Source organism: Sphaerodactylus townsendi, linkage group LG13 (assembly GCF_021028975.2).
Source record: "Sphaerodactylus townsendi isolate TG3544 linkage group LG13, MPM_Stown_v2.3, whole genome shotgun sequence".
Classification (NCBI taxonomy): Eukaryota; Metazoa; Chordata; class Lepidosauria; order Squamata; family Sphaerodactylidae; genus Sphaerodactylus; species Sphaerodactylus townsendi.
Genome location: NC_059437.1, coordinates 34,003,637 through 34,020,995, shown reverse-complemented (window position 1 = coordinate 34,020,995; position 17,359 = coordinate 34,003,637). Strand labels below are relative to the sequence as shown.

Genomic DNA, 17,359 nt, shown 5'->3' with positions numbered 1-17,359 from the left:
GTAGATCTGTCTATGCTCTTATAAAAGGAAAGAATGTTCTATAGACACATTCATCTCATGTAGAAACAATCCTGTGAATAGAATAGGCTCCTATTTCCCTGAAATGTACCAGGATTGGTTTCTCCTTCTTCCCCACCCCAATTGATCACAGATGGTTATTGCTAAAGGCTTTTTCTGAGTTTGAAACCAACCACACTGGTGTAGAGTACAAATTCACCATGTGGTTTACACAGACCGTCTTCTTGGTGAGTTCCTTCTACTAGTATTGGACATGTGTTATTAAGAAATACAACATTGCACTTACCTGTAACAGTAGTTCATCAAGTGGGCTTCTGTGCAGTCCCAAACTGGATGTGATCTTAAGCCCTTCATGGGTTCCTTGTGGAACAATGCCATTTGTTTCATATAGAAGAGCAAAGCTCTACGAAGGTCTAGCATAATATGCAGCACCATCTCTGTTGGTGTCGATGGGGAAAGAAAAAACAAAGCAATATCATGTCCCATAAGAATTGCTGACACCACCTGGGGCAGGTGTTCTAGGCTCAGGCAGAGCACCACCTTATTTGCATGGACTTCTGTGAATGGTGGGTCCCATCTCAGCGCCTGTAAATTCCCCATCCTCCTGGCCTAGGTAATGGTGATTAAAAATGCAGTCTTGTAGGAGAAGAGCCAAATTGTACTTGGCCATGGGCTCAAAAGGTTAGCCTGTCTAGTCAGTACGAAAACGAGGCTTCATTGCTGAATGGGCCACTTTACTGAAGGGTGTATGTTGTACCCTTGAGAAACCTCTTTAATAATGTGTGGGCAAACAAGGAATAACAGCCCACTCCCAAATGAAATGCAGAGACTGCAGATAGGTGAACTTTAATTGTTGATGGAGAAAGTCCAGAGTCCTTTAGAAACAGAAGATAATGAAAAACATTGGCTAATGTACATGTCTCTGGGACAATATCCTGGTCCCTTGCCATTTCACAAATCTATTCCATTTATAGGAGTAAGATCTCCTATATCCAGTTCAGGAAAAAGATGATAGGGGATTTATGAAGTCATCCGCCATTTGCTGGACCGTCTTTGTTCTAGAATGCACCACTTGGGTCTTAGTGCCTTGGGGACAGAACTAGGTAGGCTCTTAAAGGCTGTAATTGTGAAGGCCACCTACTCAGTGAGCAACTCCCTAGACAGGGCCATCAAAAGCCAGTTGTCTAGGTAGGGCAACACTATAAACCCCTTGTCTGCCAAGTAGGCCACTACTATCACCATGCATTTTATAAAGGTTTTGGGGGTTGTGACCAACCCAAACAGGAGGATTGTGTACTCAAGCAATAAGGAACTGCATCAGAACCTCAAATATTTGAGGCTACTTTCATTAATGTTGATATGAAAGTACACATCCTGTAAGTCTATCACAGCGAACCAAGTGTCAGGAATGAGGAAGGGAATAATGTCTGCTAGAGTCAGTATACAGAACCTTCACTTTCTGTGTTTATTAAACCATTGAAGGTCCAAGATAGGTCTTTTACCGCCATTCTTTTTGTCAGTGAAGAAATATCTTGAGTAAAACTGCTAAGGTTTGGCCAAGGAAAATTGAGAGTAAGAGAATGCTGACAATGATGAAAATTCCATCAGTATGATGGAATGAAAACCTATTAACAAAAAATGAAACCTATTAAGGAACACACCACCATATAGTCAAGTGCTGGAAGCATTATTCTGTCCCCTGTTGGGGAAAAGATTAAACCTAGGTCCCTTCTGATGGTGGGCAGATCTTTTCGTTTGTTGAGATGGTTAAACCCTGAGATTGGTTAAAAGAGGACAAATAGTGAGGCCTGAACAGGCAAGAAAAAAATGATTGTCTAGGAAAATACCTAGATCTATAGGGTTGCTGCGAAGGGGGAACTAGCCCCACAAACGTAGCTGTCACATTAATTTTCTGGATCTTATGCAAGATCATGACCTCATTAAACAAGTTGATTCCGTCAAATGGGAGGTCCTCAATACGGTTCCTCATAGCAACTGGGAGGCCAGATGTTCTGAACCAGGTATGGTGCAAAAGAGATGGAAGTGGAAATTGCTTTTGTCATCACATCAACTACATGGCAAGCCCCACTGACTTATTTACCCAGCTTACTTCCTCTTACTGGATGGCTTTTGCTACAGGCTTATGCTCCTTGGGTAGGAGGTCAGTCATGGCACTTATTCTGTCCCACAGCTATATTTGGTACTGAGACATAACTGCCATTAGATTGTCCATCTCATCTTGAGTGTACCTAAGGAGTATACTTAACATTCCATGAGATCCAGCTTCCTCTCCTCTTTGTCCTGAGGGGAGGACCTAGAATAGAGGGGATGGTGGACAATTGTGCCCCTTCAAAGAATTGCCCTGAGGTCAATGCTCAGTCGCCTGGGATGAAGGATGGCACTGATGTTGCAGAGAGGATGGTGTCAAAATTTGACGACTGGATGGAGATGCACTATGGGAATGCTTGTGCCAATCTCTAGGTTCCAGCAAAGGACCTCTGGATGTGGACCTACTACTTCGATGCCCATGTTGGCTCTGAGCTCTTGATTCTGATGGTTGATCCAACAAAGTTCAAGGCTGTCTTGCGGCCAAGGTAGAAGACACTGTTCTCCTCAAATCATGTACCCATTGCTTCCAAAGATGAGAAGGCATACGGAAATAAGGCAGATAGAAATAAGGTGGATATTGTGGCGATGTGCCCAGAGATGGCATGGGAGGATTGGATGGAGTCCCCAATGGAGCTAGTGGAGGTTCAGGTTCCTGCTGTAGTTGTGCCACTTCCTCCACATCATTGTCTGACAACTGATGGACTACAGGTGAAGGTGGCAAGTCAGGAGGTGCTCAGTTTTGAGAGGAGTGTCAAGAAGTACTGTTCAAGCTGGAGAACCAGGACATTTTTTTTTGCAGGGATCCTCTTATCAATCTGCTTATTTTTCTGGGTTTTGTAGGGGAGGCTCCGAACTGGCACTCAGTTCCAAAGGAACAACGGATGCAGAGGGGGATGTCTAAGCTGACACCACCAAAAGGGACAGGATAGTTTTAGACCCTTCTTCCAAAGTTTGAGGAGCCAGAGTCCGCTCATAGAGAGCTGCCTCAAGTCAGGAAGTCCTAACTTGCCTTGCGTTGGGTGTAAGTGCAGCATAGGCCTTGCAGGAGGTCGGAATGTGGGCTTCACCGAGGCAAAGAAGATAATCCTTGTGTGAATCCATTTTTGCCTCACAGGAGAAACACGTCTTTAAAAGTGCAGTGTCCTTCTTCAATTCCACAGAGAAGAAGACAAAAACTACAAAGAACTACCAGAAAAAACGGGGAGCCACAAAAGTACTTTTTTCCTCTGAGGCAGCAAAAGAAGAACTGAGGGAAGAGCACTCTCCCCCCCTTCCCTCACGTGACTGGGCTGGAAATCTTCCCACCCTTACTGCGGGGAGGGGGACTGAGTGCTCTTTAAAACGCTGAGTGCTCTTAAAGGAGTCAAAAAGCTTTCTAATAGATCCATAGCAGGCCTGCACAAGTGCAGTCCCCAACATGGGACTGCACAGAAGATGTATGACGATGAACCAACCTTCCTGCTGCAGTTCCACAAATGCAAGAAGTCACAGCCCAAACACTAATTAATTCAGGGCCACTCTGGCAAGGGGTTGAGATGCTCAGCCAAGAGAAATCAGAGTGTCCTTATTTATTTACTTTATTTATACTCTGTCTTTCTCTCTGGGGCTCAAGGCAGACTACACAGAGTGAGTTAACACAAACAACAGCATGGGACATTCAGCGAACAATGAAACAAGATTTGGGTTGTAAAATCAACCAGAAATCTAAACAAACAGAATTGAAGCAAAGCTTAAATGTTAACAGGATGCATAAATTACTGCAAGGCTGCTTAGTAGGATCCAATTTACAGCAAACTATACAAAGTAGTATAAAGTAGTATATTTGTCCAAGTAGCTTTGTGAAACATTTTGCACAGTGCTATTCTATTGCCTGCACAAAAAAGCCTTCTTGAATTCTTCAGCTTTGCATAGTTTGACGAAAATCAGAACAGCGGGATCCTCCCTGACTTCCTCAGACAGACCATTCCACAAGGTTAGGGGCCACAACAGAGAAGGCACGTGTACGGTAAATTGCTGATTTTGCCTATAATCCTAGCCAAGGCAGCAGATGTAACCTCAGGTGATTTGCTTCACTTCAGCCAATGCAAAATGCTTCATTTTGCTTTCCAGTGGGAGCAAGCTATCTGAAGCATAACTAGCATCTGCTCTGGTTCCTGATTGCCTTCTAGGCTCAATTCAAAGTGCTGTCAATGACTTATAAACTAAAGAACTGAACATTTTAGGTCCCATGTACCCCCAAATACCCTCAGGATTAAATTTTCCAGCTGAGCACCAATTCAGGATTGCAACGGGACACAGAGAAGTGTTCTTAGTGGTTCACTGTCAGCTATGGAACTTCTTTCCCCTAACAGATTTGCCCAAATCCAATGCTGCCTGTTTTTTGGAAGTGGTGCAAAATCATTTCATTCAAATGGCTCTTGGGGACTACAGAAAAAGATGAATAAAGTGAGGTGAGGGTAGCTTAATTAATCTAAGGGACTTTTAATCTGCCATTGAGATGCACAAGGTATAAATCCAGTGATTTATATCACAACACACAAGCATGACCGGAATCCCCTTGACTCTTCAAATCTTCAAATCTCCCTAACTTGCTAAAGTCACATTCTTATCAAAACACAAACATTTGTTTGCATAAAGAACAAGAAGAGATGGATGAAGGAAACATGTTGAAGGGGCAGAAAGATCCACTGGTTACAAAAGCAGGAAGACCCATGTACTTTGAAAGGAGCCTTTGCAGAGCATCAGTATAGAACAGCATTTCCATTGACCAAGCGGGATGGTTAAGCTGCAGTTCTGGCCTATAGTTCAAGCAAGCCGTGATGGGTAAAAAGCAGGGAGAGAATATCCACAGAGTTTTAGAAAGGGCTAGGGCAGCACGGGCAATATTGGCTACAAAAGTACAAATGCACAGACAGCAAAAGACGACAATGACGACAACATAACAGTCACATTTCATTGTACATGACAATAATGAGTGTTTCTGCTCTAATGAACTTGCAAGCCTCCCCTTGCCCCATGCATTTGCCGCGTAATGTGTCAGGACTCTGGTAGTGGATATGGGAAGCAGAACGGCAACACAAAAGACAAGTGTGACACCAAAACCAGACAAATCTCAGAAAGCAACACTTCAAAAGTTTCTTGCTTGGGCAATTGTTTCAATTCAGATGATTCCCACTTCTTCTTTCCCACTCTCTGCTGCCTTGATCAAAGGCCATGCCAACTACCACCAGCATAGAGAGGGGTTATGAAAGAATACACTTCTGTACTGAACAAAGGAAGTGATCCATGTAATACTTGGGATTCTAAACAGTCAATATTTTTAGAGTCCCCAAATGGCCAACTGCAAGTACTCCGCCTCAATCATTAGCAAATAAGCATGAAGCAAAATCTATCTTCTTTGGATGGAGTTAATTTCTAGATCCTTGATCTGCACAAAGGCTGGAGTGATAAGCCACTATTCAAATGCAATAAAGGAAACCTGGAAGCCTTGGTTTGGGTCTCACACTCTGGCTGTGGGCGTATAAAAGCTGTGCTGAAAGAAAAAGGGAGAGTAAAGAATAAATGAACAAGGGAAGGACAAGGGGAAAAGCCAACTCTTATGCATATGCGAACAGCATAAGCAGAATGAATAGCAATTGCTTATAATTATTAGGAAGCAGCAGCTGTATTAAGGCAAAACTGGAGGACCTTCACATTTTACAGTCTAAGCTCAAATGATTTGCCCCTTGCAGGTTAAAGGTATCCTCCATAAAAATGGAGATTCAAATAAACTGAAGAATCCCCTGTACTGCCAGCCAGTTTTGTACATTCTTTCATACCTGAAAGGCCAGGATAGGCTTCCTAACACTGTTTGATCTGGTTTAAGAGTCATGTGCCTTCAGGAAGAAAAGCAGTCTTCCTTATTTGATTTTTTTTGCTCTGCTCTAAATAAAACAGATGATTCCACATCATACCATTAATTTGGCTATCAGCCATTACTGAGCAGTGCAATCCTGCGCACAATGATTCCAGTCCAAGCTCACTGATTTCAATGGCCTTGAAGTGGAGTAGCTTTGCATGATAATGCATGGTTGCTTCTCTGTTTCTGTATTGCCAGTCTTGCTCTGGAGTTGACTTCCACTACTCTTGCACTGCTTTATTTTATTCCAGGCCCTTCTATAATCTTCTATAAGAGCTGATCAAGATCACGACTAGCTGACAATTTTTGATCTGGATATCGCTCTCTTGTATCCATGGTTATCCTGACATACAATAATCCAATGTGGTATTGCCAGCATAAGGCAGTGGTTAACAGCATCAGACTCAAATCTGGAGAACTGGGTTCGATTCCCCACTCCTCCACAAAGCTTGCTGGATGACCTTGGGCCAGTTGTAGATCTTTTTCTAAGACCTCTCTCAGCCCCACCTACTTCCCAAGGTGCATGTTGTGGGGAGAAGAAAGGACTGCGATTGTAAGCTGCTTTAACATTCCTTAATGTAGAAAAAAGAGGGGTATAAAACTATCTTCTTTTAAGTGTATCTGTTGTGGACAGTCTTCTGTTTATTTAGGCTTTATTATTAACATTCCATTATTTCAAATATTGTTAAAAGCATCTAGATACCAATGTGATAGATGCAAAAGAGTTAACATTCCAAAAAAAAAAAGGTGTCCAAATCTGCTTTCTTTTTACAAATGAACAGTCTTGCAGGATGGTTACAAGCTGTAACAGCAAGCTGTTATCCACATCACAGTCTAAAAATAGAGGCACAAACATTCATTTTGCTGAAGGTCTCAATATTTTTCGATTTGAAAAAACCAACTGGTATAATAATGCCATGAACCAAAACAAGGTACAATGGACAGCTTGACGATGAAGCTGGGCTGCTCCAGACAATCCGAGCACTCCTCAGCTCTAACTGCCCAAGCCATGATTTTTGCTCTTCTTGGTGAACAACAACACTGCTGACAGTTTGCAACAGGTATCCAATTATGCAAGATTCTGGCAGGTGCTCTTTGGAGCAGGGATTATTTATTTATTTATTGGATTTCTAGGCTGCCCATTCCCGAAAGGGCTCAGGGCGGCGTACAAGCAAAACCCTATTAAATACATTCAGATTAAATACTATTAAAAACCTAATAAAACAACACAGTAATTCTACATACTGAAAAACCAGGATGGCGACTTACATTTTGGTATCGCAGAAGACACTTAAAGCACAATGTCTTTCACTGCTGTGGTAGCCTCAAGAACATTAACTGTGGCTATGATAGCAGAAGCAGGAAGATGTAGCCTTTTGGTTTTGTGGCAGGGAATCAGTCTTGCTCTTGTGAGGCACAGACCACAGCACTTTACTTTAAAAACACTATCCTCCATATTCCACCCACTCATAAAGATTCTTGCAATGCAGGCATGGTCTATGTACACAATCAGAATTCACCCATAACTTGCTTATTATTTTAGGTCACTATAGGATTCATATGCGCTTTGGGAATCTGCTAGTATTTTGATCCAACTTGAGTAAAGCCGGTACAATGTACATTCTTAAAAAAGCACAGTTGTATGGCAGCCCCACCATGCAAGTTCTCTAGCCCCAAAAGATGATGCTCAGAACAGCAGCTTTCGGTCACCTATCTGGTTTTCTGGCTACCTCGTTTGAATTGTCGTGCCAATTTTATATCAATAGCTCTTTGCTAGGAAGATTGCTATACAGCCAACTATTCATACAAGGCTATCTGAGAGGACATAATTTTAATAGCTACAGTGAAGTACTCACCACTCACTGGAAATCAAGGGGGGAAAAAGAGATAACAGAAAAGGAAGTCAGTGGAAGCCATTTCATTCCACACCGTGAATCTGACACCCATGCAGTTGCCACCTTCCTTCTTCCCAAATGAAAGGGAAAATTGTGAAAAATTGTGACAGGAAAATATTTCCGAACCAGGCAGATCCAAACCTTTTATAGTCTGATGATTAATCTTGTTGACTTTGGGATCCCCCCACATCTAATCAGAGTATTCAGCAATCTGGTATACAAAATTATTCAGTGGTCTTTCTCATTTAGTTTGAATGGGAGGTAGCAACTGACGACTGTGGATTTATGAGGTTAATGAATTGCAATATTGCCCGTGTTATCAAAGACCCATCACCCTCCTCGAAGCAAGCAAATTGAAATTCCAAAGTGAAATCCCCCATGATTACAGCACCCCTGTGTGCTGGCAGTATTGAGAACAGGGACTATACCATCCGGTGTTGCCTGCTGACGGGTTTTTTTACATTTGACGTAATCGTGGTCAACTGGAGTTGCTGTGTAGGGTGGGGATGTCAGACCTGGACCAGAGGAGGAAGGAAGAGAAGTCCCAGGGCCTGGCACTGTTCCAGCAGAAGAATGAGAGTCCTCATCCGCCATGCAAAGCTTTTCCCTAGTGGAAGAAAAAAGGGACGACAAGAAGAAAAAAAGATTGGCCTGACATCTGGTTTGCTCTCACTGATCATTGTTAACTTTTGTAATCCTAAAAGTACACCCATTACAATTTCAACAGTGTTCCTTTTGTCATGCCCCATAACCTTGACTCTGTTCTCCCTCTGAACGACCAGTCCGCAGGACTCTATGCACTGCCTGAGTTAACATGCTCCTCTCCTCAATCTGAATTCTGTCACAGATGTGTCCTTTCTGGCTCACACACCTGCATCCGCCATCTCTCGTCTCATTTTGCTTGTTTCCCATCCAACAGATTTCTACATTATTTGTAACTCCCTTCTCTCTTTATTGCACTTTCACCTCTCCATGCCACTGTATAGCCACTTTTTTGCTCTAATCCCCATGCCCAAAAAACAAATGTCACCTTGCAAAGACTAACAAAAGCCAAAGCTTTCATACTGTCAAACCAATCCACATGCTGAGGCAATTTCAATGAAAGAGGGCTGGCTGAAAAAGCCAGCATCGATTCCACTGAATGCCTCTGAATCAAGAAGGTAATGAAACATACACACACCTCCAACATACGCATTCACACACCCCCGGATGTTCCCACAAAACAAAATATACTGGGAATTCCCAAGGGACTGCAAATAGTCTGTCTAAGGGGCTTACAATCTTGTACTATAAACAAAGTAATAGGTTTGTTAGCCTATTGTTGTGAAAAGGTCTGATTTTGCAGAACTGTAGCTAACAGTGACATGTCTGATTTCAGATACAGAGCCACTTGCAAGAAGCAACACCAAAGAGCATGGCTATCACTTTAAGGCCCGAATAAGAGAGCAGACTCATTTAATAGTGGAAACTTTCAGATGCACTTTAGTACTGTTGTCTCTCCCCGCACAAGAGAAGAAGGACCAGCAGACAGCTGAGATTTTACTTGATCATTATGCTCCTGGAGTCCCTGTGCCAGAAATGCATTGAATATACCAGGAATACATTGAAAAAAGTATTTCAGAGCAGCCTTGGTTTCTCCTTTCAGCAAGCTAGCACTCACTTTTCAATGATTTTGGGGGTATTCTTCTCCTCACCCCTGGCAAATGGTCCCTCAGCAGCTTCCTTCATAAAAGTGACAAGTAATTCTGCATCCACTCCAGAGTCACGTTTTCCCACTAGCTTCAGGATAGAGGCATGAAGTCGAAAATATACCTAGGAGAGAGAAGTGCACTGCATGGCAAGATTCTAAATTTGTTTCAAAATCCTAACTATATAGTTGCTGTTTTTTAAAGTTATGCCACAAAGTAAACCACACACCAGAAGGCTGCTTAGAATAGTCTTGCAGATATTTGCACAACCAGCTTCCCAAAATGACAGGGAGGACAGCTTCAGGAACCAATTAATTCATTTGATGTCTTTTGAGCTGCTGATATACCACAAAACACCTAAGATGTGCAGGAAAACGGATGGATTGCTTCAGGGAACATGAGCAAAGCTGTACTAATGTTTGCAAGAACTACCAAAACACATCAACAGAAAGCAGCACGAAAAATTATGTGTGAACAAATGTGATGCTCATAACTTTGAGTTTCTGGATTGTAGGATTTTGCTCTGATTTAAAGACTACTCTCAAGTATTAAACTTTCCAGTGCCTCTTCCTTTTATGATTTTACCTCCAAGGCCTCCATTGCAAGTTCTGGGGGGTTATGATAGTGTATCTTCTTGGGATACCTGGCCGCTTCCTCATGGAGGAAGTGACCTGCCTGTTTGTAGTGAAGGAGGTAGACCACAGGAGGTTGCTTCTGCTTCTCAGCAATCTTGCCCAGCATGTAATGAATCAGCCACTCTTCTTCATCCCCGTCACCTTCACACTGTGATGCTGATGTGAAGCAGTGCTTAGCTGTCTCCAACATGCTGTCCCGTCGGCTTTCCATCTGAAAGAGGAACCAGGCTTAAGGCTAGGCAGCAGTAGCAGTAAGAGGTAAATTATTTTGAACTACAGCCTACAAGTTTTAGCTAACCTGTTGCACCACCTCAGGTGGTAATTCTGACTTCCACTGCTTAAGCTGCCTGGATGCAAAAGAATGCAGGGCATAGGACATGGTGCCGTACTCAATCCACAAAGACAGGTTGGAGCCGTCGATTTCAAGGGCTCTTTTGAAACAGTTCAGGACTGGAGTGGCGTGCTTCCAAATGGGGCCGTCGCTCTTCAGCTCATTAGAATTTAATTTGTCTTGAATTCGACTTGCCCGAGCTAGAGCCATGCCAGCCCAGGAGTCAAATCTGAAAGAACAAAAAAGAAGCACACCACAGAACTCAAATCAATCAGGAGAATGGGCATGCAACACAGCAACATACATCTGCTTAAAAATGATTTGAGACATGTGCTCTTGCATGCCCTTGATGTCATCAACCCCATAGTTTAACTATCTCTGATGTGATACATTTGAGTGATAACCAGATGGATATTTATTCCATGAGCTTTATACATAATTGATTGTGATAGTTTATATACAACAACCCAAATTCTTGTTTATCTATTTGTTCATCTTGTTCCTGTGGTAAGGGATATGGCTGTATTTCCTATTTATGGAAATAACTTCATAAGGATCAATCCAATTTGGCCATTCCATGCACCAACATTATAAAGAAATGAGTTGGCAACTCCCTTCCCACAGCTGTAGGAGATGGCACTGCAATCTGTATACACTATAATTTCTGTTGGGATCATTGTTCAAGTCCTTATAGCAATTCCTCCAGAGAAGGCAGAGTCCTACTGCTATTAAATGTTTAGTACTTCTTATGGGTATATAGTGTGCTCAAACTGGTTAATTATTTTGAAACCTGTGACAATTTTCAGTGGCAATTTAAAATAGCCATGTAACAATATGACCCCAACATTTTTGTTCAAAGCTATTTCTGAGGGTGGCATCCATCCAACTTTTCCTTATTACCTTACACATACAACTGATACTGCAATGGATGCCTTATTTTAATCAATATATGCCAGTAACATGTAATATATAAACCCATATATCTAGATCCTCACGAACATCAGAATCTGAAGAGCAGTAGATTGTGAGTAAGGTTCTGGAAGCTAATCAAGGTATGATTATCTGCCACTAGGACAGAAGTCGTGGGTGTGCCCTCGCTGCAACGAGCTCCTGGCACTCAAGGAACGTGTGCGTTCTCTTGAAGCCAAGGTGGCAGACCTGGAGAAGCTGAAAGAGGCAGAGAGGGTGACAGACGAGGCTTTCAGGGACCTAACAGCCGGGTCCCACTCCCAAGGTGACATCTCTTCAGATGTCATGGAGAATGAAGGCCTTGGGGATGGAGGGTGCCAGTCTGAGGTGGGGGAAGATGCTCCCTTAGATGGGATCCCTTCCTTAACTGGTGATCAGCTATCCTCTCGCACTGAGGATACCCCTAGGGGAGGTGGGGGAAGCTCCCTTGTAGTGGGTGATTCTGGGGGGGGGTGGGGGGGGGGGGGGGTGGGGGGGGGGGGGGGTGGGGGGGGGGGGGGGTGGGGGGGGGGGGGGGTGGGGGGGGGGGGGGGTGGGGGGGGGGGGGGGTGGGGGGGGGGGGGGGTGGGGGGGGGGGGGGGTGGGGGGGGGGGGGGGTGGGGGGGGGGGGGGGTGGGGGGGGGGGGGGGTGGGGGGGGGGGGGGGTGGGGGGGGGGGGGGGTGGGGGGGGGGGGGGGTGGGGGGGGGGGGGGGTGGGGGGGGGGGGGGGTGGGGGGGGGGGGGGGTGGGGGGGGGGGGGGGTGGGGGGGGGGGGGGGTGGGGGGGGGGGGGGGTGGGGGGGGGGGGGGGTGGGGGGGGGGGGGGGTGGGGGGGGGGGGGGGTGGGGGGGGGGGGGGGTGGGGGGGGGGGGGGGTGGGGGGGGGGGGGGGTGGGGGGGGGGGGGGGTGGGGGGGGGGGGGGGTGGGGGGGGGGGGGGGTGGGGGGGGGGGGGGGTGGGGGGGGGGGGGGGTGGGGGGGGGGGGGGGTGGGGGGGGGGGGGGGTGGGGGGGGGGGGGGGTGGGGGGGGGGGGGGGTGGGGGGGGGGGGGGGTGGGGGGGGGGGGGGGTGGGGGGGGGGGGGGGTGGGGGGGGGGGGGGGTGGGGGGGGGGGGGGGTGGGGGGGGGGGGGGGTGGGGGGGGGGGGGGGTGGGGGGGGGGGGGGGTGGGGGGGGGGGGGGGTGGGGGGGGGGGGGGGTGGGGGGGGGGGGGGGTGGGGGGGGGGGGGGGTGGGGGGGGGGGGGGGTGGGGGGGGGGGGGGGTGGGGGGGGGGGGGGGTGGGGGGGGGGGGGGGTGGGGGGGGGGGGGGGTGGGGGGGGGGGGGGGTGGGGGGGGGGGGGGGTGGGGGGGGGGGGGGGTGGGGGGGGGGGGGGGTGGGGGGGGGGGGGGGTGGGGGGGGGGGGGGGTGGGGGGGGGGGGGGGTGGGGGGGGGGGGGGGTGGGGGGGGGGGGGGGTGGGGGGGGGGGGGGGTGGGGGGGGGGGGGGGTGGGGGGGGGGGGGGGTGGGGGGGGGGGGGGGTGGGGGGGGGGGGGGGTGGGGGGGGGGGGGGGTGGGGGGGGGGGGGGGTGGGGGGGGGGGGGGGTGGGGGGGGGGGGGGGTGGGGGGGGGGGGGGGTGGGGGGGGGGGGGGGTGGGGGGGGGGGGGGGTGGGGGGGGGGGGGGGTGGGGGGGGGGGGGGGTGGGGGGGGGGGGGGGTGGGGGGGGGGGGGGGTGGGGGGGGGGGGGGGTGGGGGGGGGGGGGGGTGGGGGGGGGGGGGGGTGGGGGGGGGGGGGGGTGGGGGGGGGGGGGGGTGGGGGGGGGGGGGGGTGGGGGGGGGGGGGGGTGGGGGGGGGGGGGGGTGGGGGGGGGGGGGGGTGGGGGGGGGGGGGGGTGGGGGGGGGGGGGGGTGGGGGGGGGGGGGGGTGGGGGGGGGGGGGGGTGGGGGGGGGGGGGGGTGGGGGGGGGGGGGGGTGGGGGGGGGGGGGGGTGGGGGGGGGGGGGGGTGGGGGGGGGGGGGGGTGGGGGGGGGGGGGGGTGGGGGGGGGGGGGGGTGGGGGGGGGGGGGGGTGGGGGGGGGGGGGGGTGGGGGGGGGGGGGGGTGGGGGGGGGGGGGGGTGGGGGGGGGGGGGGGTGGGGGGGGGGGGGGGTGGGGGGGGGGGGGGGTGGGGGGGGGGGGGGGTGGGGGGGGGGGGGGGTGGGGGGGGGGGGGGGTGGGGGGGGGGGGGGGTGGGGGGGGGGGGGGGTGGGGGGGGGGGGGGGTGGGGGGGGGGGGGGGTGGGGGGGGGGGGGGGTGGGGGGGGGGGGGGGTGGGGGGGGGGGGGGGTGGGGGGGGGGGGGGGTGGGGGGGGGGGGGGGTGGGGGGGGGGGGGGGTGGGGGGGGGGGGGGGTGGGGGGGGGGGGGGGTGGGGGGGGGGGGGGGTGGGGGGGGGGGGGGGTGGGGGGGGGGGGGGGTGGGGGGGGGGGGGGGTGGGGGGGGGGGGGGGTGGGGGGGGGGGGGGGTGGGGGGGGGGGGGGGTGGGGGGGGGGGGGGGTGGGGGGGGGGGGGGGTGGGGGGGGGGGGGGGTGGGGGGGGGGGGGGGTGGGGGGGGGGGGGGGTGGGGGGGGGGGGGGGTGGGGGGGGGGGGGGGTGGGGGGGGGGGGGGGTGGGGGGGGGGGGGGGTGGGGGGGGGGGGGGGTGGGGGGGGGGGGGGGTGGGGGGGGGGGGGGGTGGGGGGGGGGGGGGGTGGGGGGGGGGGGGGGTGGGGGGGGGGGGGGGTGGGGGGGGGGGGGGGTGGGGGGGGGGGGGGGTGGGGGGGGGGGGGGGTGGGGGGGGGGGGGGGTGGGGGGGGGGGGGGGTGGGGGGGGGGGGGGGTGGGGGGGGGGGGGGGTGGGGGGGGGGGGGGGTGGGGGGGGGGGGGGGTGGGGGGGGGGGGGGGTGGGGGGGGGGGGGGGTGGGGGGGGGGGGGGGTGGGGGGGGGGGGGGGTGGGGGGGGGGGGGGGTGGGGGGGGGGGGGGGTGGGGGGGGGGGGGGGTGGGGGGGGGGGGGGGTGGGGGGGGGGGGGGGTGGGGGGGGGGGGGGGTGGGGGGGGGGGGGGGTGGGGGGGGGGGGGGGTGGGGGGGGGGGGGGGTGGGGGGGGGGGGGGGTGGGGGGGGGGGGGGGTGGGGGGGGGGGGGGGTGGGGGGGGGGGGGGGTGGGGGGGGGGGGGGGTGGGGGGGGGGGGGGGTGGGGGGGGGGGGGGGTGGGGGGGGGGGGGGGTGGGGGGGGGGGGGGGTGGGGGGGGGGGGGGGTGGGGGGGGGGGGGGGTGGGGGGGGGGGGGGGTGGGGGGGGGGGGGGGTGGGGGGGGGGGGGGGTGGGGGGGGGGGGGGGTGGGGGGGGGGGGGGGTGGGGGGGGGGGGGGGTGGGGGGGGGGGGGGGTGGGGGGGGGGGGGGGTGGGGGGGGGGGGGGGTGGGGGGGGGGGGGGGTGGGGGGGGGGGGGGGTGGGGGGGGGGGGGGGTGGGGGGGGGGGGGGGTGGGGGGGGGGGGGGGTGGGGGGGGGGGGGGGTGGGGGGGGGGGGGGGTGGGGGGGGGGGGGGGTGGGGGGGGGGGGGGGTGGGGGGGGGGGGGGGTGGGGGGGGGGGGGGGTGGGGGGGGGGGGGGGTGGGGGGGGGGGGGGGTGGGGGGGGGGGGGGGTGGGGGGGGGGGGGGGTGGGGGGGGGGGGGGGTGGGGGGGGGGGGGGGTGGGGGGGGGGGGGGGTGGGGGGGGGGGGGGGTGGGGGGGGGGGGGGGTGGGGGGGGGGGGGGGTGGGGGGGGGGGGGGGTGGGGGGGGGGGGGGGTGGGGGGGGGGGGGGGTGGGGGGGGGGGGGGGTGGGGGGGGGGGGGGGTGGGGGGGGGGGGGGGTGGGGGGGGGGGGGGGTGGGGGGGGGGGGGGGTGGGGGGGGGGGGGGGTGGGGGGGGGGGGGGGTGGGGGGGGGGGGGGGTGGGGGGGGGGGGGGGTGGGGGGGGGGGGGGGTGGGGGGGGGGGGGGGTGGGGGGGGGGGGGGGTGGGGGGGGGGGGGGGTGGGGGGGGGGGGGGGTGGGGGGGGGGGGGGGTGGGGGGGGGGGGGGGTGGGGGGGGGGGGGGGTGGGGGGGGGGGGGGGTGGGGGGGGGGGGGGGTGGGGGGGGGGGGGGGTGGGGGGGGGGGGGGGTGGGGGGGGGGGGGGGTGGGGGGGGGGGGGGGTGGGGGGGGGGGGGGGTGGGGGGGGGGGGGGGTGGGGGGGGGGGGGGGTGGGGGGGGGGGGGGGTGGGGGGGGGGGGGGGTGGGGGGGGGGGGGGGTGGGGGGGGGGGGGGGTGGGGGGGGGGGGGGGTGGGGGGGGGGGGGGGTGGGGGGGGGGGGGGGTGGGGGGGGGGGGGGGTGGGGGGGGGGGGGGGTGGGGGGGGGGGGGGGTGGGGGGGGGGGGGGGTGGGGGGGGGGGGGGGTGGGGGGGGGGGGGGGTGGGGGGGGGGGGGGGTGGGGGGGGGGGGGGGTGGGGGGGGGGGGGGGTGGGGGGGGGGGGGGGTGGGGGGGGGGGGGGGTGGGGGGGGGGGGGGGTGGGGGGGGGGGGGGGTGGGGGGGGGGGGGGGTGGGGGGGGGGGGGGGTGGGGGGGGGGGGGGGTGGGGGGGGGGGGGGGTGGGGGGGGGGGGGGGTGGGGGGGGGGGGGGGTGGGGGGGGGGGGGGGTGGGGGGGGGGGGGGGTGGGGGGGGGGGGGGGTGGGGGGGGGGGGGGGTGGGGGGGGGGGGGGGTGGGGGGGGGGGGGGGTGGGGGGGGGGGGGGGTGGGGGGGGGGGGGGGTGGGGGGGGGGGGGGGTGGGGGGGGGGGGGGGTGGGGGGGGGGGGGGGTGGGGGGGGGGGGGGGTGGGGGGGGGGGGGGGTGGGGGGGGGGGGGGGTGGGGGGGGGGGGGGGTGGGGGGGGGGGGGGGTGGGGGGGGGGGGGGGTGGGGGGGGGGGGGGGTGGGGGGGGGGGGGGGTGGGGGGGGGGGGGGGTGGGGGGGGGGGGGGGTGGGGGGGGGGGGGGGTGGGGGGGGGGGGGGGTGGGGGGGGGGGGGGGTGGGGGGGGGGGGGGGTGGGGGGGGGGGGGGGTGGGGGGGGGGGGGGGTGGGGGGGGGGGGGGGTGGGGGGGGGGGGGGGTGGGGGGGGGGGGGGGTGGGGGGGGGGGGGGGTGGGGGGGGGGGGGGGTGGGGGGGGGGGGGGGTGGGGGGGGGGGGGGGTGGGGGGGGGGGGGGGTGGGGGGGGGGGGGGGTGGGGGGGGGGGGGGGTGGGGGGGGGGGGGGGTGGGGGGGGGGGGGGGTGGGGGGGGGGGGGGGTGGGGGGGGGGGGGGGTGGGGGGGGGGGGGGGTGGGGGGGGGGGGGGGTGGGGGGGGGGGGGGGTGGGGGGGGGGGGGGGTGGGGGGGGGGGGGGGTGGGGGGGGGGGGGGGTGGGGGGGGGGGGGGGTGGGGGGGGGGGGGGGTGGGGGGGGGGGGGGGTGGGGGGGGGGGGGGGTGGGGGGGGGGGGGGGTGGGGGGGGGGGGGGGTGGGGGGGGGGGGGGGTGGGGGGGGGGGGGGGTGGGGGGGGGGGGGGGTGGGGGGGGGGGGGGGTGGGGGGGGGGGGGGGTGGGGGGGGGGGGGGGTGGGGGGGGGGGGGGGTGGGGGGGGGGGGGGGTGGGGGGGGGGGGGGGTGGGGGGGGGGGGGGGTGGGGGGGGGGGGGGGTGGGGGGGGGGGGGGGTGGGGGGGGGGGGGGGTGGGGGGGGGGGGGGGTGGGGGGGGGGGGGGGTGGGGGGGGGGGGGGGTGGGGGGGGGGGGGGGTGGGGGGGGGGGGGGGTGGGGGGGGGGGGGGGTGGGGGGGGGGGGGGGTGGGGGGGGGGGGGGGTGGGGGGGGGGGGGGGTGGGGGGGGGGGGGGGTGG

General features: G+C 58.5%; 1 protein-coding gene across 1 annotated transcript in view; it reads right to left on the bottom strand.

Moving 5' to 3' along the window:
• CABIN1 (calcineurin binding protein 1) overlaps positions 1–17,359 on the bottom strand; it is a 70,577-nt gene that overhangs the window by 36,722 nt on the left and 16,496 nt on the right. Inside the window, exons 12-15 of the mRNA XM_048513833.1 lie at positions 10,542–10,835; positions 10,194–10,454; positions 9,581–9,732; positions 8,349–8,527 (exon numbers count right to left, since the gene is read on the bottom strand). Coding sequence (XP_048369790.1) covers positions 8,349–8,527; positions 9,581–9,732; positions 10,194–10,454; positions 10,542–10,835 — 886 coding nt within the window. The remainder of the gene's footprint in view (positions 1–8,348; positions 8,528–9,580; positions 9,733–10,193; positions 10,455–10,541; positions 10,836–17,359) is intronic.